Raw genomic sequence first — 23,396 nt, 5'->3', positions numbered from 1 at the left:
CATCTGAATAAAACAGTATCACCAGAATTTTGTCATTAAGAAACAAAAATATAGTTGTCATTTTAAAAACATGATGGGAAACAAAACTTACTCCAAAACTTCGCTGCAGATGAGATCATTGTGAATGTAACTCACAGAGAGGAGTCCACTGTCCGTTTAGATAACACCGATTACTTCTTAGGTATTACATGAACTAACGTGTACGAGCACCACTTTAGGTTACAGGATATAGTAACTTTACTTTCGCTTTCGTACTGTGATTTAATTGGTTTAAAGTTTACGGGACAATCCCTCTCTCCGCCTCCATGCTGTCACGGTGCAACAGCCGAGCAGTCCGCTGGAAACGGGGCCTTGATGTGGGTTGGACCAGTTCACTGACCATACTTTCTCGCAGGTCACAGCAGGACACAGGAACCACAGACAGACAGTAAGGTGAGTGTCTGATTTGACAGCTAGTTCCGCTTTTAAAACGTAACCTTTTGACGTCGTGTTGCTAGGCTGGGTGTAGATTATTTCAAGAAAGAAGAATTACTTCCTAGTTGAAGCAGGAGGGGAAAACTCTCTTTCATTTGGTTTAAGGACGAGGAGCGATACACTTTGCTATCAGTTCTCTTAAGTTCAAAGAAACGTATAGAAGAGAGTGGGTATTGTTCCCTGAAATAACTGGGAGCTAGTCATAACTCCTTATCCAGGGCAAAGTTCACCAGTAGCTATAGACTGTGCGGGATAACAACATCGACTGTGTAATAATGACAACTGCTGCGGGCTCCATAGATCTTCCTACATAGATCTTCCTACATAGATCTTCATACATAGAGCTAAAAGCTGAGGGGCTTCAGTGAGCTGAGTAATGATGGACATAGCCTCAGAGGGTCTGATGCAGATTACATGCATATGGTGCTGTGGTTTAGTCTTTGACTCCCTCCACAGTGAGATCTGTCAGAAGCTGGACATTAAGCTGGAAAGTCAACACAGAGCTTTTTGTTGTAGATCTCAAGTTCAGGTTTTTTTTTTTTTTTTTTTTTTTGCATGTTGTAACCCTCACAGTAACCCCCTTAGATACAGGCATGTTTTCATGTGACTCTCATGTGTAGACTGAACTGTTAGCTCAACTTAGTTTTATATAAAAATAAATGAGTCATAGCTTTAACTAATAGACTTTATTATATATATGTGCCACTCACGTTTAAGTCGGGACTCATTGGAGGATCTGACCCTCACCTTTGATATTTCAGCAAATTTCTTATGGATTTAGGTTTAAATTGTTTAAGATGACAGCTTTTTCTTCTTCTTTTTGATTAACTTTTTTCAGTTTCTGACGTTTAACTTAAATTTTTCCTTATCTGACAGGTCAGGGACAGCCTCTTTAACCCACTGACTAGTTGTGATCTGTTTGTTTAAACTCCAACACAGCTCTCCTCTAAGTGTCTCAACAGTTCCCTGGAGATAAAACCTGCTTCTCTGTTAATATCAAAGGTCACTAAATGTGTCAGCTCTAAATGGAGTGGTTCCCTCTTTAAAGACAAATGTGGCAAAACATTGGGAAGATGTACTCTCATACTGTGTTAGTAAGACACTACATAGCCTTTTTGTCAGCCTTTTGCTGGAATGACTCGTCACTGAAATGATTATTTCCTGAAAAGAATCTTGTTTTATTTGCACATCAGCTCCTCTCATAAAATCAACTGTCTCTAAAAATTATCTCCAGTTCATCCCACAGCTGATAGCAGGGAGTAAAGTGTCAGACTTTGGTTTTGTAATGAAGCCAGCGATGATCTCATCAACTGCCACTCAGGAAAAAAAACACGTTGCTCAACCAAGCTGTTGCAATAAAATGCAATTTGCAAGCAGACAGAGCCTTGAGAGACTGTCTGCACAAAGAAAAAGTGTTTTATTCAGCGTGACATCTGAACGAACTTGTGAGATGAATATACAGAAGCTCTACATAAAGGTCATCCATGGTTTAAGCTGCCTGGCTTTAGTGTAGTTTGCTGGGTTGACACTCTGCATTATTCTCTATCAGGTGGATGTGTGTCCTGGTATACCTGAGTGTTTACTGCATGCTCACAACTTGTTACAGCTGGTTGGCTGCTGTTAACTGCTCAAACTAGTCATCTCCTTTGTAACATCACACCTTCCATGACTCGTCTGCTCCACACGCTAGGCTAGCCACGGTGTGTACGTTTGTACAGGTGGAGTCAGTCTGTGTCTCCATGTGCCATCTGTTTGTACATTAACAGATGTTGTCCACATGTTGGGAGCACCAGAGGGTTCTTTCCACTCACATATGGCACACATTTGCTTTTTCACTTTCTTTCTTAATGTTTGAGGTTATTTTTATTATCTCCCACCTGCCAGTGATGTCGTTTTTTATATAGTGTCAGAAGAAATGTTGGTTAACAACTTTGTTGCTTTCTTTCTGAAAGTCAAAACCCAAACATATTGAGTTTACTGTTAAAAAAAACTTCAAAACATTATATTTTATAAAGGACACATAGCAGAAATTAAGGAACTGAAGAGTGGTGTAAATGACTTGTTATGAAAGCTAGTATGAAGTTTTTGACTGTTTATAAAATACACTTAAACAGGGATGCTTCTTTATTGGTGTCAGCAAAGGAAACTATCAACAGCAGCATGAAATTTTTTTTTCTGTATGTGCAATATGTAGGAGGTAATATTTTGTCCAGAGGGGATGCCAAAATCGATACAAACAGAAAGTTCTTCTAGTGAGCTGTAAGGGATATAGCTAGCATGGTATAAATTACAAGGTCATGATGTCATGATGGTCCTCAAGTTTTGAGTATTTTAAGTAGGAATCTCCATGTGAACAACCCATCCAAACACTGCCAACCTTGCTAGTTAACACCAGAATTACAAGTTGGTAGAAAGAGTTATTAGTATTTTATCCTTTAGGCCTGATAAACAGGCATATTTTGTGTGTAAGCTGTAACAGTGGCAACACCCTGCCACTTGGAGCTGTAGCCACAGTTTATTCTGATTAGTATGTTGTAAACACTGCATGCTGCATACACGGGCAGGGAGAACTATTGGCAAGTGTTGTTAGCACTGCTAACGTTAGCCACACTCTGTAAGCCTTCTGATGTATTTTGTAGACTCTTAACCAGTTAGTAGGGCAACTTTGGGATCTTTGTTGTGGAAATAAGTGAAAGATTTGGCACAAGATCAGACACTCCTGTCTTGTTCCTTTATCCCAAATAGATTCACAATTAACCTCAAAATATTGTTTTAAATCCACATTGTGACTTATGATATGTAAAATCTAGGGATGTTTCTTTCAGACTAAGACCAGGACACGTACTCCCTCTTGAGTACTCATAGATACCAAGTACTGATATCACCAATACTTTAAATACATAAAATTTCATTTTATGTTGACAGATCATTTTGAACACAGGCAGCACAGTCACTCTGTCATTAAGCCCAAAATACAACACAAACAACTCTCTCTGAGTTTACAACTTATTTTTAATAAATGAACAAAATTGCATAATAAAACTAACAGCTTTTAGAGTTTTAGTACTTTTTAAAATAAGCTTAAGTGAAAAACAAAACAGTTTAACTGTTACCTCCCTCTGGTTCATTCATGTTTTGAACAGGACCTGACGCACATTTGCCATTGTGTCAAACCACAGCACTGCAGCACCAACTACTGGTGAGGAAGACTTACTTGATGTACAATATTTTTGCTGTATCAGCTGCTGGTATTGGCAGACATCACGGGTACTGATAAGGCTGTATGGGCCCAATACCTGATACCGAAAACTGACACAGAGGAGTGGAGTAACAGAGAATAATTAGATGATAAATTTGAGTGAAAACATTGAAACACTCACATACCTCCATTTTTTAAACACTACATTTTGTACTGTTAAAAGTCTTAAAAAAAAAAAAAAAAAAAAAAAAAAGACTTGTTTATGGTGGATATTGAGTGGCCATTTTTAAATTGTCTTCTGCCTTTTGTGCATTCAAACAGAAACCAGGATGGGGATTTTATTCACCTTACCTGTTCATGGAGGGGAAACATTCACCCGTTGAGCCCATGGGAAATTGAAAATGACACCCTTTTTCTCCTTTACTTCAAGAAGAACAGAAAGCGGTTATTTAATTGGACAATTCATTGATTTAATTGTGGGCTTATTTCCCATTTTTCTAAGACCCAATTAAGCAATAGATTTTTGTTCTTTTCAAAGGCAATACCTCATTGTATTAATGCAGCAGGCTAGTTTCACTGAAAGCAATATTTCATTTGACTAATTCTTCTGGCCTCATTCTCATTTATAGCAATAATTTACACGAGAAGAAGTACAGAGCTGCTTAATATATCACTTACAATGAATGATAAGGAGGTCCATTTTGCCTGCATGCCTTGGTGTGAGCTTGTGAACTATCAATCTTTAACAACAGTGCCCCGCTGATCCACAGCTCCTACTATTACTCATGACTTCCCTTGAATCTAATCTATAATTTCATGTAGAACAGCCTCTCCTTCCCCTGAATTAGACTTTTAAAATGCCATATCAGGATTATTGTTTCACCTTAATTACCCTTGGAAAAAAAACAAGTCTTGTGGCCTATCCTATGATAAAACTCTGTATGGAGAGTTTTAAGTAAAATCAATAAATTAGAAATGTGCCATCTCATTTTTATGATCAATGCCGACAACCATAGAAACTGATAGTTGGCTTGGCGACGCCATTTTATTTTTTTAAGTGCAGTTTCAACCCAATTGCATCATAGTGTTGACAAATGAATTTAACATGCTTGACTTGCCTTCCTGCCTATATTTTAAAAAACCCACTGACACCGCTTTTCAAAATTCATCAGACATTTCTTCTCGGCAAGATAAAGCGTATCAGCCACTTAAACAAAGACTATCAGAGAGAGCGATGTATTTCATCATGCGTACCAAGTGATGTGAGGTGATTCTGTGTTACTGACACTTTATATATTTCATGTCAGAGATTGAACTCAGCAGTCACAATGGCAGACAGCGGGAAGACTAATGAGACCGGAGCTGCCACAGCAGAGGCAGCTAATGGAGATCAGCAGGTGAGGAGCACTGTGACCTGAAGTGACACTTATTACCAAACCCAGACTTATTATAATCTCACTTGATGCTCAGAATTTCCCCATGTTGATAACTACTGTAGGGAATGAGTAATTATCCCTGACAGAATACTCTGGACTGAAATGCTTGTCTTAATGTATTCAGGATTGTTTTTCACAATATTCATATATTGTAACGGTTGTCTTCTGCCTTAGAATGTTGTTTCCAGGGTAAGTAATTTACCTCTGGTCAGTTCAGCCTGCGAGGCAGTTTCCAGTGCCTACAGTACCACCAAAGACAGCGTGCCCTTGCCCTTGAAGGGGGTGATGGATGCAGCAGAGAGTGGGGTCCGAACCCTGGGAGCAGCAGCCACTACGGGGTCCAAGCCTCTCCTGGACATTATAGAACCACAGCGTATGTTCCTCTCTGATGTAACACATGTGCAATGCCAGCGCAGAAAAGACTGGAATATGTTATTAAGAGTGCTGCAAGCTTGTTGCACATTAGTGGTGTGGAACTCAGCTCCACTTACTACTTCAGGGCAAGAATATGATAAGAATAAGAATAGATTCATTCCTGTGAAAACATGACTTCCTGTTTATTGAAAGCATCTTTCTATTACTACAAAACTTTCATGTCTTTTTGTGTCTGTTCCCATCCCTAAATTATCAGTAAATTTCTATTTCAGTGGCTACAGTGAATGAGTATGCTTTGAAAGGATTGAATAAGATGGAGGAGAACTTGCCTATTCTTCAGCATCCAGCAGACAAGGTCAGAGAGAAAATCATGTTCCTTTGATCGCTGGTTAAAGATACGGGAAATGTAACTAATGATCAACATTTTTTTGAAGTTTGGAGGGACAGAATTGAACTCTTTTCACATAAGAGCATTAACCAGCCCTGATGTGTGTTAAGTTGCGATGCCCTCCAATATCTAATGCCTTAAGAGAGGTCCAAGAAGAGCCATGCCAATAACACATAATGTCACATAACTTATGACTTCTCACAATACCGTATAATACTCTTATATACAACACCGTATGACACTGTACAATAGATGAATTATTCCATTGTATTGGAAATTTGTCTTAAAATGGTATGCTGCACAAATTGAGCTGCCACCATGTAAATATTAAAAAGAAGAAAACTTCTCAACATGTTCAAGGAAACACAGACAACACTCTGATTATAACTCATTACTCAATATATTGAAAATGTTCACAAGATCAGAAATGCACATGAACTTGAACACTGAATCTTTCAAAGATGTTCGGTATTACTATAATTGTACTTTATTTAAAGCTGATGGTGTGTCATACTAATTAAGAAGATGAGAGCTATGGCACATAACCCAGTATTTTTTCCTCAGGTGGTGTCGGACACAGTAGGTATGGTGTACCAGTCAGTGGCAGGAGCCAAAGATGCCGTAATGGGGGCTGTGATGGGCGGTGTCGAGATGACCCGGGCAGCAGTCAGCGGAGGTTTGATGACCGCCATGAACACCAGGGTGGGCCAGATGGTCAGCAGTGGGATGGGCCTGGCTCTGAGCCGATCTGAGGATTGGGTTGACCAGAACCTACCACTCAGCGAGAGAGAGCTGGGTCAGTAGCTAGCCTAAATAATCAAGCCATAAAACTCAGGGGAGGTGATAAACCCATATGTCTGCACTGAGGTAAAGACAGGTGTGATATGACAGTTGGGTCAAATGAAGCTTGAACAATGCTGCAATTTGAATTAATTTTGGAAACAAGTGTTTTTGTGCCAAGCTTTGATGACCATAAATGATGGTAAATAAGTTGAGTAGCTTTCTTTTAAGTAACCATGTAAAGCAAGTGACATAAAACATAATGTTTGGACTTAAACGGCCAACAGATAACATGCTCAGCAAGATGAAGATTATACAAATATACACTAAGATGTAATGAAAGTAAAATTTTACATGTTTTTCTATTTAGCATAGATAAAAATCTGAAGTTTAACTAAAATGTTTCAAAAGAAGTGCTTTAACCTTAGTACTTGCACTTTTTGCTAACTAGAGGAGGTCCTTGAATCCTTGAACTCCTCACTCGTGGGTCTGGAGTTTTTTTTTGTTTGTTTGTTTGTGTTAGTTTTGTTTTTTCGGTATTTTGCTAGAGATTTTTTTAATAGGCTTTCTGAAATTTCTCTGACAACCTAAAAAAAAAGTTGGAAAGAGATTACATAGAACCACACTGCTTTTGTAGCAATGGGTTGATGTCCATCTCAGTTAAGGATTTATATGCCAATAGTTAGGCACATTTTAGCCTTACACTACTTTAAGTTTAATATCTTACATTGTAAACTTTGGCTGATATTGGTGCCTTTTAATATGGCTCAATTTGCTCTGATTGATTTGACTGGATGATGGCATTTGCACTGTTTGACATTTACTTGTCGTGTCGGTAGCCGACACCGTGTCCTTGTGTCTCTGATCTGTAGATCAAACAGAAAATCTGATGAGACTGTCGAAATAAATCATCGTTATGAAGGCTACACAAGGTGACTTGGAAAAAATGGGGCAGTTCTAATTTAACAGTATTTAATTCTACTACATGGAGGCTCTCAATCTGAGCACATGAATGGTTGATGCTATTCATAGAGGTGGAGGCGGAACATTCCAGTGAATCTCCCTTCTGTGAACTTGGCTCATAAAGCACCTACAATTTCCAGCACTCACAGCTCTGACACCTGCTACTGTGATGTCATGTTATCGTGACAACCTGCCACACTCTGATTTAGCTGTATTACTCAACAGGTCATCCTCCTCTCTGATTTTGGGTATGAAAAAGATGTAACTTCATTGTGGCAGTAATTGGTGGTTCCTGTGGTAAAAGTGTACCAGACTCACCAAAGTTGTTTTTTATACAGGCACTGGGAGAAAAATCAGTGTTTGTTCCCCTAAATTTCCACATAATGATGACTATGGTGGTCAGGTGGCAATATTCTTGTCTATTGTAGAGGTTTACTCTGACACTTTAAGTCGCTGACTTTGTAGTTAGCACTAATACAGGGGGAAGTAACCAATTACCAAGTAACCAAGCTAAGTAAAAACTAAAACCAAAAACAACAATAGCTGAAATTATGTTTGTGTCTTTCTTTTTAACAGTTCTTTGGAAAAACTACATCTAACACATACATTGCATTCAACTGTTTTCTCCTCAAACCTGAGTGGTTAATGTAGTTTTTCAAGTTATAGAAAGTCATTTCATGAAACATACCCTTTGAAAATAAAGAACATTAATGATACTCTTTTTCAGCTGCTCTGGCTGAACCTCCTACCAATGAGGTGACTGCACCATCAACCAGCTCCTACTTTGTCCGCCTTGGGAAGCTCTCTACCAAGGTCCGGGACAGAGCACTACAGCAGTCCTTGGTTCGAGCAAGAAACGCCAGGGATGCCACCCATACTGCCGTAGCTCAGATTACCAGTACCTTTGACCTGCTAGAGAGTGCCCGCACCAGCCTGGGTACTGCCAGTAACCAGATCGGAGGTGCCTCTGAGCAGCTGCTGCAGCGCTGGAGGGAGTGGAAGCAGAAGCAGGATGGAGCGGGACAGACTCAGTCAGAGCCAGATGGGACCAAGGATGAGGCTGAGGTCAGGGGGAGAGCACTTTTGGGGAATTGTCTGGTGTCTAACTTCATTATATTTGCATTTTACACCATGGCAGTTTACATACAAACAGACCGTGCATGTGATTTGGTTACTACTTTAGCAAGTCAAAGAAACATCAGAGAATGAAAGTGAAAAGAACAAAAGAAAGAGTCATGAAATTATTTCACTGCTGCATTTTAGAGACTTACTTAGCTGGTTAATATTTGATAGGAGAGATGGGAAGGGTGCCTCAGTCTCAGGAAGTGGAAGAAGCTTGTAGGAGCTTGGATGTAAGATTCGTACTGTATGTCATTCAGCATACGAGCATTTATCAATGAAAATATTCCCATTTACAGCAGCTGGAATGGCGAGCCCTCTCCATGGTGCGTGGCCTAAGTGACCAGCTGATGTCAGCATGCTCCAGTGTGGTCTCAAGTACTCAGGGTCTGCCGGGTGCTGTCCAGGAGCAGCTGACTAACGCGAGACAATCAGCTGAAGAGCTGCGCTCCTCTCTGGGGAACACCAGCAGCATCACACCCATCCTTCTGGAGCGGAGCCGGAACCAGCTGACCCAAGTACTAATTGCACAATGCTGTTGTTAGCACAATGTTGTTGTTTTACAGCATCAGCTCAGCTAAATATAGTTTAGTGCTTGGGGTTTGGTTTTTCTTTTTGCTTTACCACCACTTAGCGCTGTTAGTGCTGTTATAGTGTTATTTTTTGTTGGTAATTAAATGAGATCCACAGAGTCTTAGTGAACAGGAATCACTGTAAATAGGATACCCCTGTACACACTGCATAAACAAACATCCATTCTCAGGGGTGTGAGCTCATACATATGCATTTACGAAACTAGGATAGTCAAGCTTATCCTGTGATGGCCTTTTATAAATGAAGTATCTGTTATGATTTGATCTATTTCTATATTTCCTTGTTCCCAGGTTCAGAAGTCTCTGGATGGTGTCATGGAGTACCTTCTAAACAATACCCCACTCAACTGGCTTGTGGGACCCTTTGCTCCTCAGATCACTGAGAAGGTAGAGGAAGATGTGGCAATGGAGCAGAGCGGACCACACAGTTAAAGACCTGTCTGTGTTTCTCCATGAGTTAATCAAGTGGTGATAGAAGACTAGTGTTCACTGGAGATTGGTCATTTTCTCGCTTTCTCTTGCTCTCTCATGTAACCATGTTTTCTCCATGATAAACTTAATTTGAACTTAGTTGTTTACTGCACTACAAAAGCTAATCAACTTTGATTTAGAGTGAAAGTCCTGATATCATTACAGATTTATACTGCACTTTTTATTCTTGAAAAGATCATGAAATTTTTACTCTTGGAAGTTTATTTTTGTACAGCCTGTGCCCATACTGATGTTAAAAGATTTCTGAAAGTGTTGAAAAGATTTCAACACAGTGCATTCCAAAAAAGTGCCACATTTGTTTTACAAATGAGCTCCAACGCAATAACATGGTCCCTTGTGAGAACTGGATGTGTAGGGGTTATTTTCCACATTTCACATTATAACAGTATTTTAAGGGTTTTATTGAAGCAGCTGTCAAAGTGTAATTAAGATGCCATGTCAATAAAAATTTTGACACAGATTTGATTTGATTTTTGAGTGTCTGTTGTGCTGATGTTTTGATGGGGTGGTGGTGGACTTTGCTATGTGGGCCTGTTTGACTGAAGGCTGGATCGATGCTGAGGATGACGTCATGGTCGTTGTTTCGAATGTCGGGAGCTAGCGCTGGGTAGGAGGCCGCGCGCTCTGCTGGGGACGAAACTTGTACAAATTTGAAGCCCAAGGTCGTCGACAGCCCCCGGTACCTTGCCTTTCAGGTATTGTCTTCTTCTTGGACCGATACGAAAGACTCCCAATGTGTGAAACCTCTTTTGAACCAGCCAGAACACTGTCGGGTAGCGCACTGTTTTTGGGCTGCCTGATTATGCTTAGCGGTGCAGCTAACGTGAGCCTGCTAACACTAGCGTTTATTCGATTTTAAACACAGGATTTGTTTACAGTTCGTCTCTAAGGGCGTTTGTTATGGTTAATTTTATTCATTTTCGCCATAGTGAAGGGCTACTAGGTGAGTTCTGTCCTTGTTTTTGCGCTTGTATTCAGTGCCAGACAGACAAAACATCCAGTGTGGCTGTTTGCTAATGTTACAGTGTTTGCTTTGAGCTATGTAAGCACAGGACGACAATTGTTTTCTGCTGCGGACAAACTCAAACTGGGGACAGTCAGCTTTAAGTTGTTTAGCTAGATTATACCAAATAACAACATTAACCCCTGCCAGCTGATCACTTCGTTTGACTATTTTATAAAGTTTTCTGGTTTTTGTTGAAATATGCTTTAGCTTTTGTTCCTGTTTTGTTAACTTTGTCCTGACAAAACAGCTCGCTGTGCGGCGGAAGAAGGCAGAAACTAGCTGAGCTAGCTTGTGTTTTCGCAGACACCAACTTGCCTTTTAAAATGGACCTGTGCATGGGTCTTTTTAACGTTGGCGTTTGCCTACACTGAATTCAGATGTGTGGCGTTTCAACAGCTTACTACTTTGAAACTCCAGCACTATTGCCTGAACATGGCAGCAGCAGTATTGTGATATTCGTTGTTTTTGTACCTTTTGTTTAAGTGCTTTAACATTGTCATATATGTCAAAGATGAATTGTGTCTTTCACATTGAGTGAGAAATGCAAATTACACTTAATTCTGAGGTAGGTGTGACGACCGGTGTAGGTAGTAGATCTGGACTTTGTCACTCTTCGTTCATTAAGGCATGAGGTGCTGTGTTAAAAACTTTAATCAAGCTACCGTCAGTGCTTTATGATCTTTCTTATCTTTTATGTCTCAGCTCTCATGTGCTTTCAAGAATAAAGAAACTGACATCAGAAAAGAGAACACCAACTTTTTTTGACTCATTTCTACGACCTTATTTTCAGGAATATCCTCTCCCACCCCCCTTACCCCCTCTTCAGAGCATGGCTCAGGAGACCAATCAGACACAGGTGCCAATGCTTTGCACTATGGGATGTGGTTTCTACGGTAACCCTCGCACCAATGGCATGTGTTCTGTCTGCTACAAGGAACACCTTCAGAGACAACAGGGAGGGGGGAGATCCAGCCCCCCAGGGGAAAAAGGTAAGCAACCTAGAACTGGACAGTATAGCAAAATAAATAAATAAATAAATAAATAAAATTAAAAAAAAATATTAGCATTGCAGATTGGGATTAGTACTGCTATGGGATCTCTGGTAATTTGGTGTGGCATATTCCTTTGCCTGTAAATCACTTTATGTTACTCATGTTTCTGACTGAAAACTGCACAGACCCACCAAGCATTAGCGGCAGCACCTTGCTCTGCAGCGCACAGTTAGCCATGCATTCTGACAAAAATGGAGGATGCCCACATACAGCTTCAGTCAAACAACGTGCGTTGAAAACTTCTGGATATGCAGAATAATTTTATTATTTTGAAACTTAAAAGTTACCAATCAAAAGATCAGTTCTTCTAACCCCTGATATTCAACCATCAGAAATTTTCTTTTTGACGTGCATGTGTGAGTAAGTTTGCAAAGCAACAATATCTAAAGCACTGCAATCTAATTTTAATTCTTAAATCTTCAGAGAGGAAACACAGTCCACCTTGATATTACCATAATGTGTTTACTCTGTTCGCTCCGTAAATGCATTGAACTCATTCTTTACCAAAGCCCACAACAAAGCTTTTCATTCTTTCACCACATAAAGTTCTGTCAATACAGAACAACTATTAGACAAAAGCTCTTTGTCATACATGTCTAATAATCTACATTTAGGAGCAATGAAAATAGAGAAACTAACTTTTTTTATAACAATTTGATCTAAATTTTATCATTGCTATCATCATGTGCTCTAAAACAGCTCATCAGTGCCAATCTGTTGGGCAGTAAGAGACTCTGAGAGCAAAACAATTAAATAAGCGTTAACATTTTCACAACTGTGCAGGATCTAAAGTGATATTAGTGTTGGTGTTTGAATCATTGATATTTATTGCTGTTACTTACAGAATTTATATAATATATCCGTGTTGAACTGTGTCAAACTGTAACTCTGCTGAGAAGCTCAGAGGATTGACACACAGGAGTGCCTGGCAGATAGAACCAAGAGTCAAAAGCGTCAGGGAAAAGGGATGATGGACAAACATTTAAAACCTTTTTTTAATGACAAGTAATATAAGGAGGGTGTACAGTTGATGGGGGACCCTGATGTGTAACTGTGTAAGAGGTAACCAGAGCATAGGAGGGCTGAATAGCCTGCATAAAGAGCATGTGGTAGGGAAATAATACGAAACATGACAGTGAACTGGTGTTCTTAAAATCCATGCCATCATGAAGTTGGTCGTTGGTATAGCATAGACAACAGTATACCACCCAGCACTAATACTGCCTCTGTACAGCTATGCGTACTGTTCATCAAGATGAGAAAGACTGAAAAATTAAACAGTAGCTACATTTTCTTGGAATGGGGGCCTCTGCTAAAGTTGTTGAAGAGAAGTTGAAAAAGCAGCCTATGGTGTTGCATCAGTTGCAGTGTCAGCTCAACCTATAATACTTCTTAGTTAAGTAAACATCTGCAAGGAATATCTTTAGCTACCTTCAGACCAATAAGAAGTTTACTATATGCATTCTAAAAATGCATTTTTATGTGTTGGTGATGCTATACAACTTTTTCCCCCCTACACAGCCACATCACCATCAGGATCACCGGGGTCAGTTGGTGTGACTGTCGAGAGTACACCCTCAGAGCCCAGCACAGAAGTGGCAGGGACTCCACCAGAGGAGCAAGCACCCAGGTATGTTGACTGACAGATCAGGCGCCAGTTCAAATCGTGTAATTAGAAGACAACTTGAAACATGTTTTTCAGAACACCAGACATCTCACTGTGCCATTTATAGCTTGGTGGAGTTTTAATACAGGCTCTACAATACAGATTTCTCTGATAAAGAGTTATTAAAAGGGGCCTTTTGCAAAATAATAATGATGAAAAAGTTGACTTTTTTTAAGAGGTTCATGTGCATATGGTCAGGAATAATGTCCAGTGAATAAGCTAATACAGCAGATTGGGAACCCCAAAGTCAAAGTGGCACCCAAACAAGAAGCAAAGGGATGCTGTCTCCCCCTCATAACAGTGATAGCAGTAGGGATGGGTCCGAATTAGGTACTTTTACAGGTACTGACCGAATTCTGTCAAAAGTTCCGGGTATCGATTCATGTAAAAACCAAAAGGTACCATGTTTAGGTACCTAAATGCATCCTTGTGACTGTGAGGGAGTGTAAGAGTAGGTGATTTTTGATGCTGGACATAAACACAGCATTGCAAGGTTATATACTGAAGAATAAATTTGTTCAATTGAACTTTTTTTTATATTTTATTGTTAAACAAATTGATATTTTTTACCACATAAACACAAAAAAGTACCGAAACTTGGTACCGTTGCGTACCGGTACTGATTGCCAGGTACCGGGCATCGGTACCGTATCGTTTCAAATATGAAAGGTACCCATCCCTAGATAGCAGACAGTCACTTTGGGAACTGACCAATCAGAATCTAGTATTTAACACAGCCATTCAATCATAATATCTTATTGACAGCTCTATCTCATAGGGATGGGTTCCAAATTAGGTACTTTTATAGGTACCAACCTAATTCTGTCAAAAGTACCGGGTACCGATTCATGAAAAATCAAAAGGTACCATGTTTAGGTACCTAAACGCATTCTTGTGACTGTGAGGGAATGGAAGAGTAAGTGATTTTTGATGCTGGGCATTAACACAGCATTATAAGGTTATATATTGAAGAATAAATATGTTAAATAAAAAGAATAGATATTATTAAACAAATTGATATTTTTTACCAAATGAACACAACAAAAGTATTGAAAATTGGTACCGTTGAGTACCGATACTGATTGCCAGATACCCCATCATTTCAAATGTGAAAGGTACCCATCCCTACCATCTCATGTTAGCTATGTATGCTCATATCTGGCTGTAGTGCTGTGTTTCCAATTGAATGATTAGTGGAATTGAAAATTTACCTGGTGTTGTAGGTGTCTGAAAAATTTTGCTCACAAAATAAAAGAAACTTTGTTTCTTTCTAGGCACCTAGCCACACCTAACCCCCCTAAAGTTACTCTTCAGTTTGTTTTCTTCTTTTTTCCTGACAAGTTTCTTCTCACTATTCAGTTTTTATGAAAACACCTCTGAATTATTGGATGGCTCAATGTATAAATTACTTTTTCTAATATTTCTACCAAGGAGAATCAACTTTATGCAAAAAAGAAATCTGAAAAATTGTGAGTTTAAAAACAGCCAGAGGGTCAGTTCTTGAAACTGCTGAATCATTTTGAATAATTCTTATCCTCGTCTGTTAAGGCACAGGGCTCCCTTAAAATTTGCGTCAGCTTTGTCAGTTTATTCATTTTTAATGTGACAAATAGCAAGGGTATTTGAAAGGGCTGTATGAAATGTTGGTATTAATTTGGGCTGTTTTGTTTTGTTTTGTTTTGCTAGCTTTAGAGATAACTGGAATCAATAACCAAGAACAATATGCTCAAATGGATTTAAAAGACAGGAAATGAGAATAGAGCCCAGTGGATCTCATTTAAGTGGACTTATGGTAATCATACTGTAGTATGATTAACCACGCCTATAGTTCAGAGTTTCTCCTTCAACACACAGATTAGCCCTGCTGCAATTAGTCCAATTATCAGAAAAGTATTATTCCTTTTTCTGGTAATGGGTTTATTCTTCTTAGAAAGTCCACAAAGCAGTCCAAGCAATCATTTGTGCTCATTGTTGGAAGAATTGTTCAAAATGATTAAGAGGGATTCAGGCCTTTTTGGTCTGCGTGGTGTAATTGTGGATAAGTGCATTGTGTTTATACTGTATGTGTTTTTTTGTTTTCTGCAGACTCTGGTTGCTTGTAGCTTGCTAAGGTCATTGTAGTCACTTGTAGAATGACTTTATTTCAAAGGGCTGTGCTGAAATTGATTCAAACAGTTAAAGGCAGGTACACACTACAGGATACCGGGCCGGGCTGATTTTTGTCCCCACCTCCCCCTAACGATCAAAGCCAGCATAGGCCTGGTTGTCTGCTGTTTGCAAACGACACAGTGTGTGAATTCCCTGTGTTGTAGGGTGTGTTAAGAGTAATTTTGTCCGGTCGCAGCCTCTGATTGAGACATCGTAGATAATGAACATGTTTAATATTAGCGACCAGAAATCCTGTAGTGTGTAGGGTGCCCCGAGAGGAGCCGAGCAAGTACAGCATGTAATGACACGTGTACCAGAGCGATGCCAGTCAAGGCGATAGCTGATTCAGCTGACTGACCAAAGAGGAAGTAAAAAGTCTATGTGTAAAACCTGTGACAGCTTTACACACCACCAATTTGCACTGTTGTGAATATAGCCGATATCCCCGCTGTCTCCACAACTTTTTCTGTAATCGAGCTGTCATCACATGAACTAAGTATAAACAATTCTTTGCCAGAGAGTAACAACAAAATGTATTAGAAACTTGTCTTTCTGGTTTTTAATTTTTTTATGTAACAAAATAATTTATGAATGGTCCTAAATTAATTATTAAAATGTTTTTTGGTTCTTGTTGTGTTGTCAGTCCCAGCTCTCCAAGCCCAGTAACCCAACAAATGACGGCCATGAGTATTTCCCAGGATTCAGGAGCTGTGGACTCTGATCGAGCAGAGGCTGACGATGGCGAAGAAGAGGGTACTTCCAGCAGCTCAGGTAAACGTCACAGAAAAAGCAGTCTAAACCTGAAACATTAGGTTACCCACAATTCACACTTGGATTACTCTAACAGATATCTGTGGGGAGCTTCTTATTATTTAGAGAATGGGTGACCCGTAGGTAAAAAAAGGAAAGAGATAGTGATAAGATGAAAGTTTCTGTTCTTAAAAGTATGACTAGAAATATTTTACCACCTCTGTCTTCCTTTAATTAAATGAATCTTTTACTTTGTGTTGGGCTTTTTTTTTAGTAAGTCTCAAAATGTTGAACCTCAAGTAGTATGTATAATTTATTTTGTTGACAAAGTTTTTGTTTGCGTCCCTTGTTATCACCAGAGCCTGTAGGGGAAGCAGCACAAGCTTTGTCTGATAGTGACCAAACTCCGGATAAAAACAAGAAAAAGAACCGCTGCTTTTCTTGCCGGAAGAAAGTGGGCCTTACTGGTAAGAAAAAGATTCACTACACTCACACACACACACACACACACACGCAAGCACGCACGCACGTACAAACTTAGCAGAGAGCTATTCTTAGCTACTGACATGGTTCATAGGTCACAGACCTGCTTTGCTGTGATTCTGTACCAAACCTGTCAATCTTAGACACACTTTGAAATTTAACACAGTGATAATTTTTAAACTTGGAGAACTGCCACAGTCTTTTATTAAAAACTAAGCACGAATATTGAAATCCTGTCAAAAAGCAGTCATCCAAAGAGATGACATATTTGCAAATGGATTCTTTTCAGCTGTTTGAAGTGATGTACTTTTGTCAGTGTTATCATGAACCTGGAGAGGGCTGATGTCCTTGGACATGTGCCATCAAAATCATCAGCAAGTTCTCGTTTTTGGTCACATTTTTTTGCTCAGTCACTTAAATCATTGGGTTGTATTCACTAATGATGCTCTAACCTTTTTGTTGTCTTGTGTTTGGTCCCTCGGGATTGAGCAAAGACTGGCTTCACTTAAAAACATAATGAACAGTGATGACACACAAATTATTTGTAGCCTAACTGCTTATCATTCTGAGATTTAGAGTTTCCATCATCTTATCCAAGATGTTGTCTCCACATCTGCTTGGAATCGCATTGTGTTTCCCCAGCTGAAACCCCACCTACACACATATATCTGAAAACACTAAAGCTCTTACTTTAACCAACAGCTCCCTCAGCTGTCTGCCACTGGAAATTTGTGTTTTGAATTTATCAAGGAAAACACACAAAGTACGCTGTACATGCATCTTTGCTGTGGGTTAAACATACATTTTAAAACTAATTGTATTTATGACTAGTTTAGATACTGTATTAAGATTCAGGTCTGTCTGTATCGTGTTTTCTTCTTCTCTCCACAACAAACAGTTGTACAGAGAGCAACATACTGCATGTTGGTGGTGCATTTCACAGCCCAGGGTATTTCACAGTGCACTGTGGGCCTCCACCACTTTGCCAAACCTGGTTACCCCAAAGGAGAGTCCAGTGAGCAGTTAGTGCTGGAAAGTAGGAAAACTCTCACTCCTCAGAATGTGTGTGCTGATGCAGCCTGATAAGGTCAGCACCCTGCAGGCTGAGGAGACCTTGGACTGTTTTTTAACATTTAATTCTGCAGAAGTTTTATGGGAAAGGAGCAAAACTTACAAATTGAATGTAATAGAAATCAAAACGTAGGTTAATTTACTTTGACTGCAGCTTTTATGTTACAGAACCTTGAAAGGACTTTTAATCCATGGATTTACAGCAAAGCAGTGATTGTCCTTGAAACAGGAGTTGGAGTTTTAACTCTTTAAAATGTGTAATGATCTCGATAATAAGGCTTCCACGCTGACTGACTCTTATTTCTTCTCTTTACCAAAGGTTTTGACTGTCGCTGTGGCAACCTGTTCTGTGCCATTCACCGTTACTCTGACAAACACGACTGTCCCTATGACTACCGGAGTGCAGCCGCTGCCCGCATACGCAAGGAGAACCCCATTGTGGTGGCTGAGAAAATTCAGAAGTTATGAGGACTGAGTGCAAAAACAAAAAGTCTCTGACTTTGTGAATCTGAACAATGGCGACTTGGATGAAAACACCTGATATCATGGCTTCATTTGTTCATGGTAGTCTAAGACGGGTGGGGTGGGGTGGTGAGGTCGCAGCCACTGTCCAGACGCTTCCCTTACTAGCATCTCCCTCTCTCTCCGCTAGTGACTGCAGCTGAACCTGAGTGTTTCTTTGTGTGTGTGCGTGTGTGTGTGTGTTTGTATGAAAGTGTGTGTGTTTGTATGAAAGTGAGTGTGAGCATATTTGCTTGAGAGTTGGGGAGAGAGCCGTACGGGCTTGATGGACATCAGTGTTGCTGTGGGGAGGGAAGGCATTTTGATTTTTACCCCTTTTTGTTTCCTAAGGCGGGGGGTCGTGTGAGCTTATTTTTATACAGTCCCTGTGAGGTGGTTGAATTGAGACGGGGTAAGCTGTGAAAGAATGCGTCACAGCTTGGAAAATGGCTCAGAGCTCAATTAAGGTCGAGCAATTTGAAAAAAACAACACCACAGACTCCATTTATCAGCGAGACCTTTTAAGGGCTTTGGAATATGAATTTTTCTCCAAGACTGAAAATGATGTCATCCTCTTGTCAAATTGGCATTTTCTTTTTCCTCCCACCTCTTTACTCTATGGGTCACCACGTTAGACTCCTAAGTCTCAGCAATTTCCAGAAATGTTTCTCTTTGATATAATGACTTATCATACTGATACTGGGTGCATGAACAGTTATTAGAGGGGAATGGGAGGGGAGGGGAGGGCAAGGGGAAGGGAAACCTTGACTTAACTGAGTGATTGAATTCTGTGTTTTTATTTTATTATTCTTTTTTTTCTGTTTTAATGAGCGTATGACATCAGAAGATCTATATTAATATATTGTAGTTAGCTTGAATTGTGTGATTGCATTCTATTTATTTTTTATCGTTTGGTTGGTCTGTGCTGGAGGATTGGCAGCATGTGTCAGCAAATCATTAAGATTTGCACTAAATCTTTACAATTATATCAAAATGATTCCATCTTGATCATATAACCGATAAATTAAAAGAATACACAAGCTCTGACATGATAAGATAAGAGTCCCATTAAGCAGTTACAGCTACAAATTTTAAGCAGCAAAACCTCCATTGTTTTTGATCTGGAAACAAAGCACAATAAAGTGTGTCAACTGCAGAGCACAAACTAATGTGCCATACCTACTTAGTTTTGTTCAGCATTTGGGTCCTTTGCAGTTTATATTTGATATGTACAGCAGGCTCGCTGAAGAGATGTTTTTAGACGTTCTCTTTTGGTCGATTAATACATTTTCCTTAAATTCCATTTTCTGTCCCATGGAGTCGGAGTGAACTCTGTGTTTCTCTAACCACCAGCAGACCACTGACACATGCTGAATGAAAACTGACCTGGGTTGCAGTCACTTATTGACACACCGTCTGCTCAGCTGAAGTAAAGATTGTTGCAATTCTGCCGAGCTGCGTGCTGCGCTTTTACAATGTGCTCCGATTCAGACGAGTCCTTACTATGAAGACCGCTTCTAGCTAGCTTCTTCTAGGAAGATCAAACTAACATGCATGTATGCAGTCTAACATAGGAGTTACAGTTTTGTAACTGACTGCAGTTTGAAATGAAGCTGGAATGTTTTAAAAGCCACACAGCAGTAGCACAATGCATGGCTGGAACCCCAAATGTTCAAGTTAACAGGACTCTTCAGATTTTTTTTCCAAATGTAAATACCATATGGTTCCTATTCATATAGTATACTCTTATTGTAGATTTTTGCCAGGTAATACAGGTGGGGCTTAAGGTAAAGAATAGTTCTATGTGTATAAAGTGCTTTTCTTAATTATCTGGAAAAAAATAGCAGATTATTCGCCCTGTCCTCTTCTCCTTTTATAACAAGTTATCTAACACATCAAAATACCCTCTATATATGTCCAAAATATGTGGATATACTGGCTCTATCATGAGTGCAGGCTGGGTGGCTTCTACAGTACCAGTCAGATTGTTAAGAAGGCGCTGTGAGCTTTATTAACCTTGATAAATTACACAGTATCCAAGCCCATGCTTTTATATTGTTACTGAAGTCTATTCATAGCATAGTGATAATACTGAGAGTTAAAAAGGCCCCTTGTGAGATGTAGAGGGATTTTTGAGGTCTCACCTTTTCATTATCAAAAGCTTTCCTTGTGAATGTTGCTTGATCTCAGTCACTTAATATTTATGAAGAGCTGTTAAAAGTTGCAAAAACTTTGCAGAGTATGCATTTTCTAAATCAAGGCAGTGCAGAAGTGAGAGGCAGTCAAGAAAACTTTTCCTACACAGGATATTATGCTGTGCAGGATTCAGTGTGGTTTTGGCACCTTCAATTGGAAAATAGGCTTACGTCAAAATTCCTGTATTTGTGATTGACAAGTCTAAATGGCTTTGTAACTTGGTGTGCCAACTCTGAGACCGTTTTTCTCGGATAAGTTGGTTATTTTAAGCCGCTGACTGATTTCCTTACCACTAGAGGAAAATTCAGGAGGAGTCTGGGGTGTTTTGAATGAAGGTTATGTACATGGAGAGTGATTGTCATATTAGGGGAAACTCTGCAGCCTGGAGTCCCTTGATGTGTATCTTTATATATGCAGAGTATGGAAGCTTGCCTGCTGGGTTTATGACCATAAAAATCTAATCTACAGAGTGCTTCGTTTTCCTTCGCAGAAAAGAAGTCATTTCACAGGGAAAAGTCCTGTACTTGGGTTGATTGTTCAACTGTGTAAATTGTGAGCATTTCATGGTTTACTGTTGTTGTTGTCAAGTGACTGCTCATATCAAACCCAACATTTTATTTTCTTAAACATGAGCGGTTTGAATGTAATCCATCATAATTCACATAGTAAGCTGTTCTGTTGTTTCTCGGACTTACCTGGCCCTGATATCGGCTTTGTTTTCAGGCAGAGGATGGAGGCCCAACTTGGTTTGGGGTAGTTGGATAGCTGAAATAATTTTGACTGTTTATGACAAGGACCTGGCACCAGCAAATAGGGCAAGCATACCTGAATAATCAGGATATCAGTACATCTACGTTTCGTCCTCCTTCTGTTGCTTTGATAGAGTTTTGATGTCTCTGATCCCGTCTTTAGCACAACCTTCCATAATCAGTGTCTTCATTGTGCAAGGGTTTTGACTGATGATGATGATGATGATGATGAACCCGTCAGTTGTGAAGAATCTGGTTTAAATACAGTCTCGCTGCAGAAGTAAAGACAAATGACAACAACTTGATTCACTGTTGGTCAAGACGAGCTTGAGGGACATCAAGAGAAACCTGCAATGTTCACAGAGCTGAAGTTCTTGTCCCTTGGCACTCCAGTCCCCCAGAAACACCACCAGATATCTTTTTATTTTGTTTTTCTTTCAAGATTTAGGATTGTATGATGTGTAAGAGTAAGTATAAAACAATAAATTCACAAAGTTTATTTTAAATTACACTTGTCTTTTGTCTTATTACTGCACAGATTTTCTTAGTACAGAGACAGTTTTCTCATGCATAAGTATGAAATAGTTTTCAGACACACTGTTAACATCCTAACAGGTATAATCTTGAAGCATTTATGAGTTTATAGTTATTTTAGATTTTTATACTATACACACTTTTGCTTCACTGCTTTGTATTTGGATCTGGTTTATAAATATGTTTTTTTTTTTTTTTACCAAACACCTCTTAAGGCTTAACTCTTATCCATGTTATGAATCACTCCTGTCTGCTGAATTAAACACCTATATCAATCAGTTATATTATATTATATTATATTATATTATATTATATTATATTATATATGTAATATATATATTATATGTGTTTGTATGGGTATGGCAATATATACCACATAGTTTAGCTGGCTGGATTTTTTTTTTTTTTTTTACTCAACAATGAACAATGGAGAAGGAGTGGAAAATTATAAGTATTACTTCCTTCTGCTCCTTTCTTTTGAATATAAAAAAAGTTAGATTGGTGATTTAATGATTTTTATTTTTTTTGTTTACATCTTACACTGTTTTTGTAATTACAAAGTTTCTGTGTTCCAACCTCTGTTAAACAAGTTTTTTCTTGCTTATTATTTTCTTTTACATTTTTCAAAACAAACACTTTCAATCAATCAATCAATCAATCAATACAAAGTCTCAGTAATCAACATGACCAAATTAAAAAAAAAAAAAAAAAAAAAAAAACAGAACATGGAAGTGAGTATTTGAAGAAGTCACCAGTTACAGCTTTGTACCCAGCCACCCCAACATTAGCTGTAATAAGATTCTCCATGGAGGATGCATTGGCCTGTAGGCACACATAGTGCACTCACAACACAGTGTTATATCTTCTTCTTCTTTGGCCATTTCATAAAGACATGTTTGTTCCAAAGTACTAAAGGTAAGTGACAAAACACATTTAATAATGGTAGCTTGACACCGTAGCTTTGAAGAATCCAGTCAGCCAGAGTAACTGAAATTACCTGGGAGTGTGTTCGGATGTGAAAATCTACAAGATAGTGGCCTATTTCTTTTGGCCATAGGTCATGAAAAAAAAACAAGGTTACTTGTTTACCGTCTGACTCTAACATGAGAGTGGGGTGTGTTTGGATGACAAAGCCCCGTTTAAATAACCCCAAAATCATGAACTAGGATTGGATTTATTTGTTGGATCTACTGTGTTTGAATGGACAGCATTCTTTAAATTTTAATGAAACTAATTTAGTTTTGTTCTTTTTGCCTTTCAACCTGGGGTTTGATCTCACATCTTTGTGAGTCCACTGAGAATGAAGTAAAGATGTTTTATAAACTTAGCACAAAAAGTTCAGCAGTTTCTGTTTGCTAGATGGTGTCATTGTTTTAATAACGCTTGTTGGCAATAAATCATACCATTGGAAATCCTTTTGA

General features: G+C 39.1%; 2 protein-coding genes across 3 annotated transcripts; both read left to right on the top strand.

The window, feature by feature from the left end:
• The first annotated feature begins 312 nt into the window (after positions 1-312).
• On the top strand, positions 313-10,249 carry plin3 (perilipin 3). The gene is made up of 8 exons (XM_074668430.1): positions 313-432; positions 4,981-5,070; positions 5,284-5,482; positions 5,757-5,839; positions 6,437-6,668; positions 8,343-8,680; positions 9,034-9,252; positions 9,619-10,249. Exons 2-8 carry the CDS (start codon positions 5,002-5,004, stop codon positions 9,757-9,759), a joined length of 1,281 nt encoding a protein of 426 aa, XP_074524531.1. The 5' UTR covers positions 313-432; positions 4,981-5,001; the 3' UTR covers positions 9,760-10,249.
• A 113-nt stretch (positions 10,250-10,362) lies between these two features.
• LOC141789112 (AN1-type zinc finger protein 5) lies at positions 10,363-21,947 on the top strand. Of its 2 annotated transcripts, none has more exons than XM_074668423.1 (6): positions 10,363-10,514; positions 11,616-11,814; positions 13,399-13,507; positions 16,335-16,462; positions 16,801-16,908; positions 18,315-21,947. In XM_074668423.1, the coding sequence occupies exons 2-6, from the start codon at positions 11,655-11,657 to the stop codon at positions 18,461-18,463; spliced, it is 654 nt and encodes a 217-aa protein (XP_074524524.1). In that variant the 5' UTR covers positions 10,363-10,514; positions 11,616-11,654; the 3' UTR covers positions 18,464-21,947. The 2 variants fall into 2 exon arrangements, with proteins under 2 accessions (XP_074524524.1, XP_074524525.1); XM_074668424.1 differs by lacking the exon at positions 10,363-10,514 and adding an exon at positions 10,586-10,762.
• The last annotated feature ends 1,449 nt before the right edge of the window (positions 21,948-23,396 follow it).

This window comes from Halichoeres trimaculatus, unplaced genomic scaffold (genome assembly GCF_033239565.1).
Source record: "Halichoeres trimaculatus isolate MK-OKI-2021-1 unplaced genomic scaffold, fHalTri1.1 fHalTri1_scaffold_4, whole genome shotgun sequence".
NCBI lineage: Eukaryota > Metazoa > Chordata > Actinopteri > Labriformes > Labridae > Halichoeres > Halichoeres trimaculatus.
The sequence above is the reverse complement of the archived record's forward strand: the minus strand, read 5'-3'. Positions and strand labels throughout refer to the sequence as shown.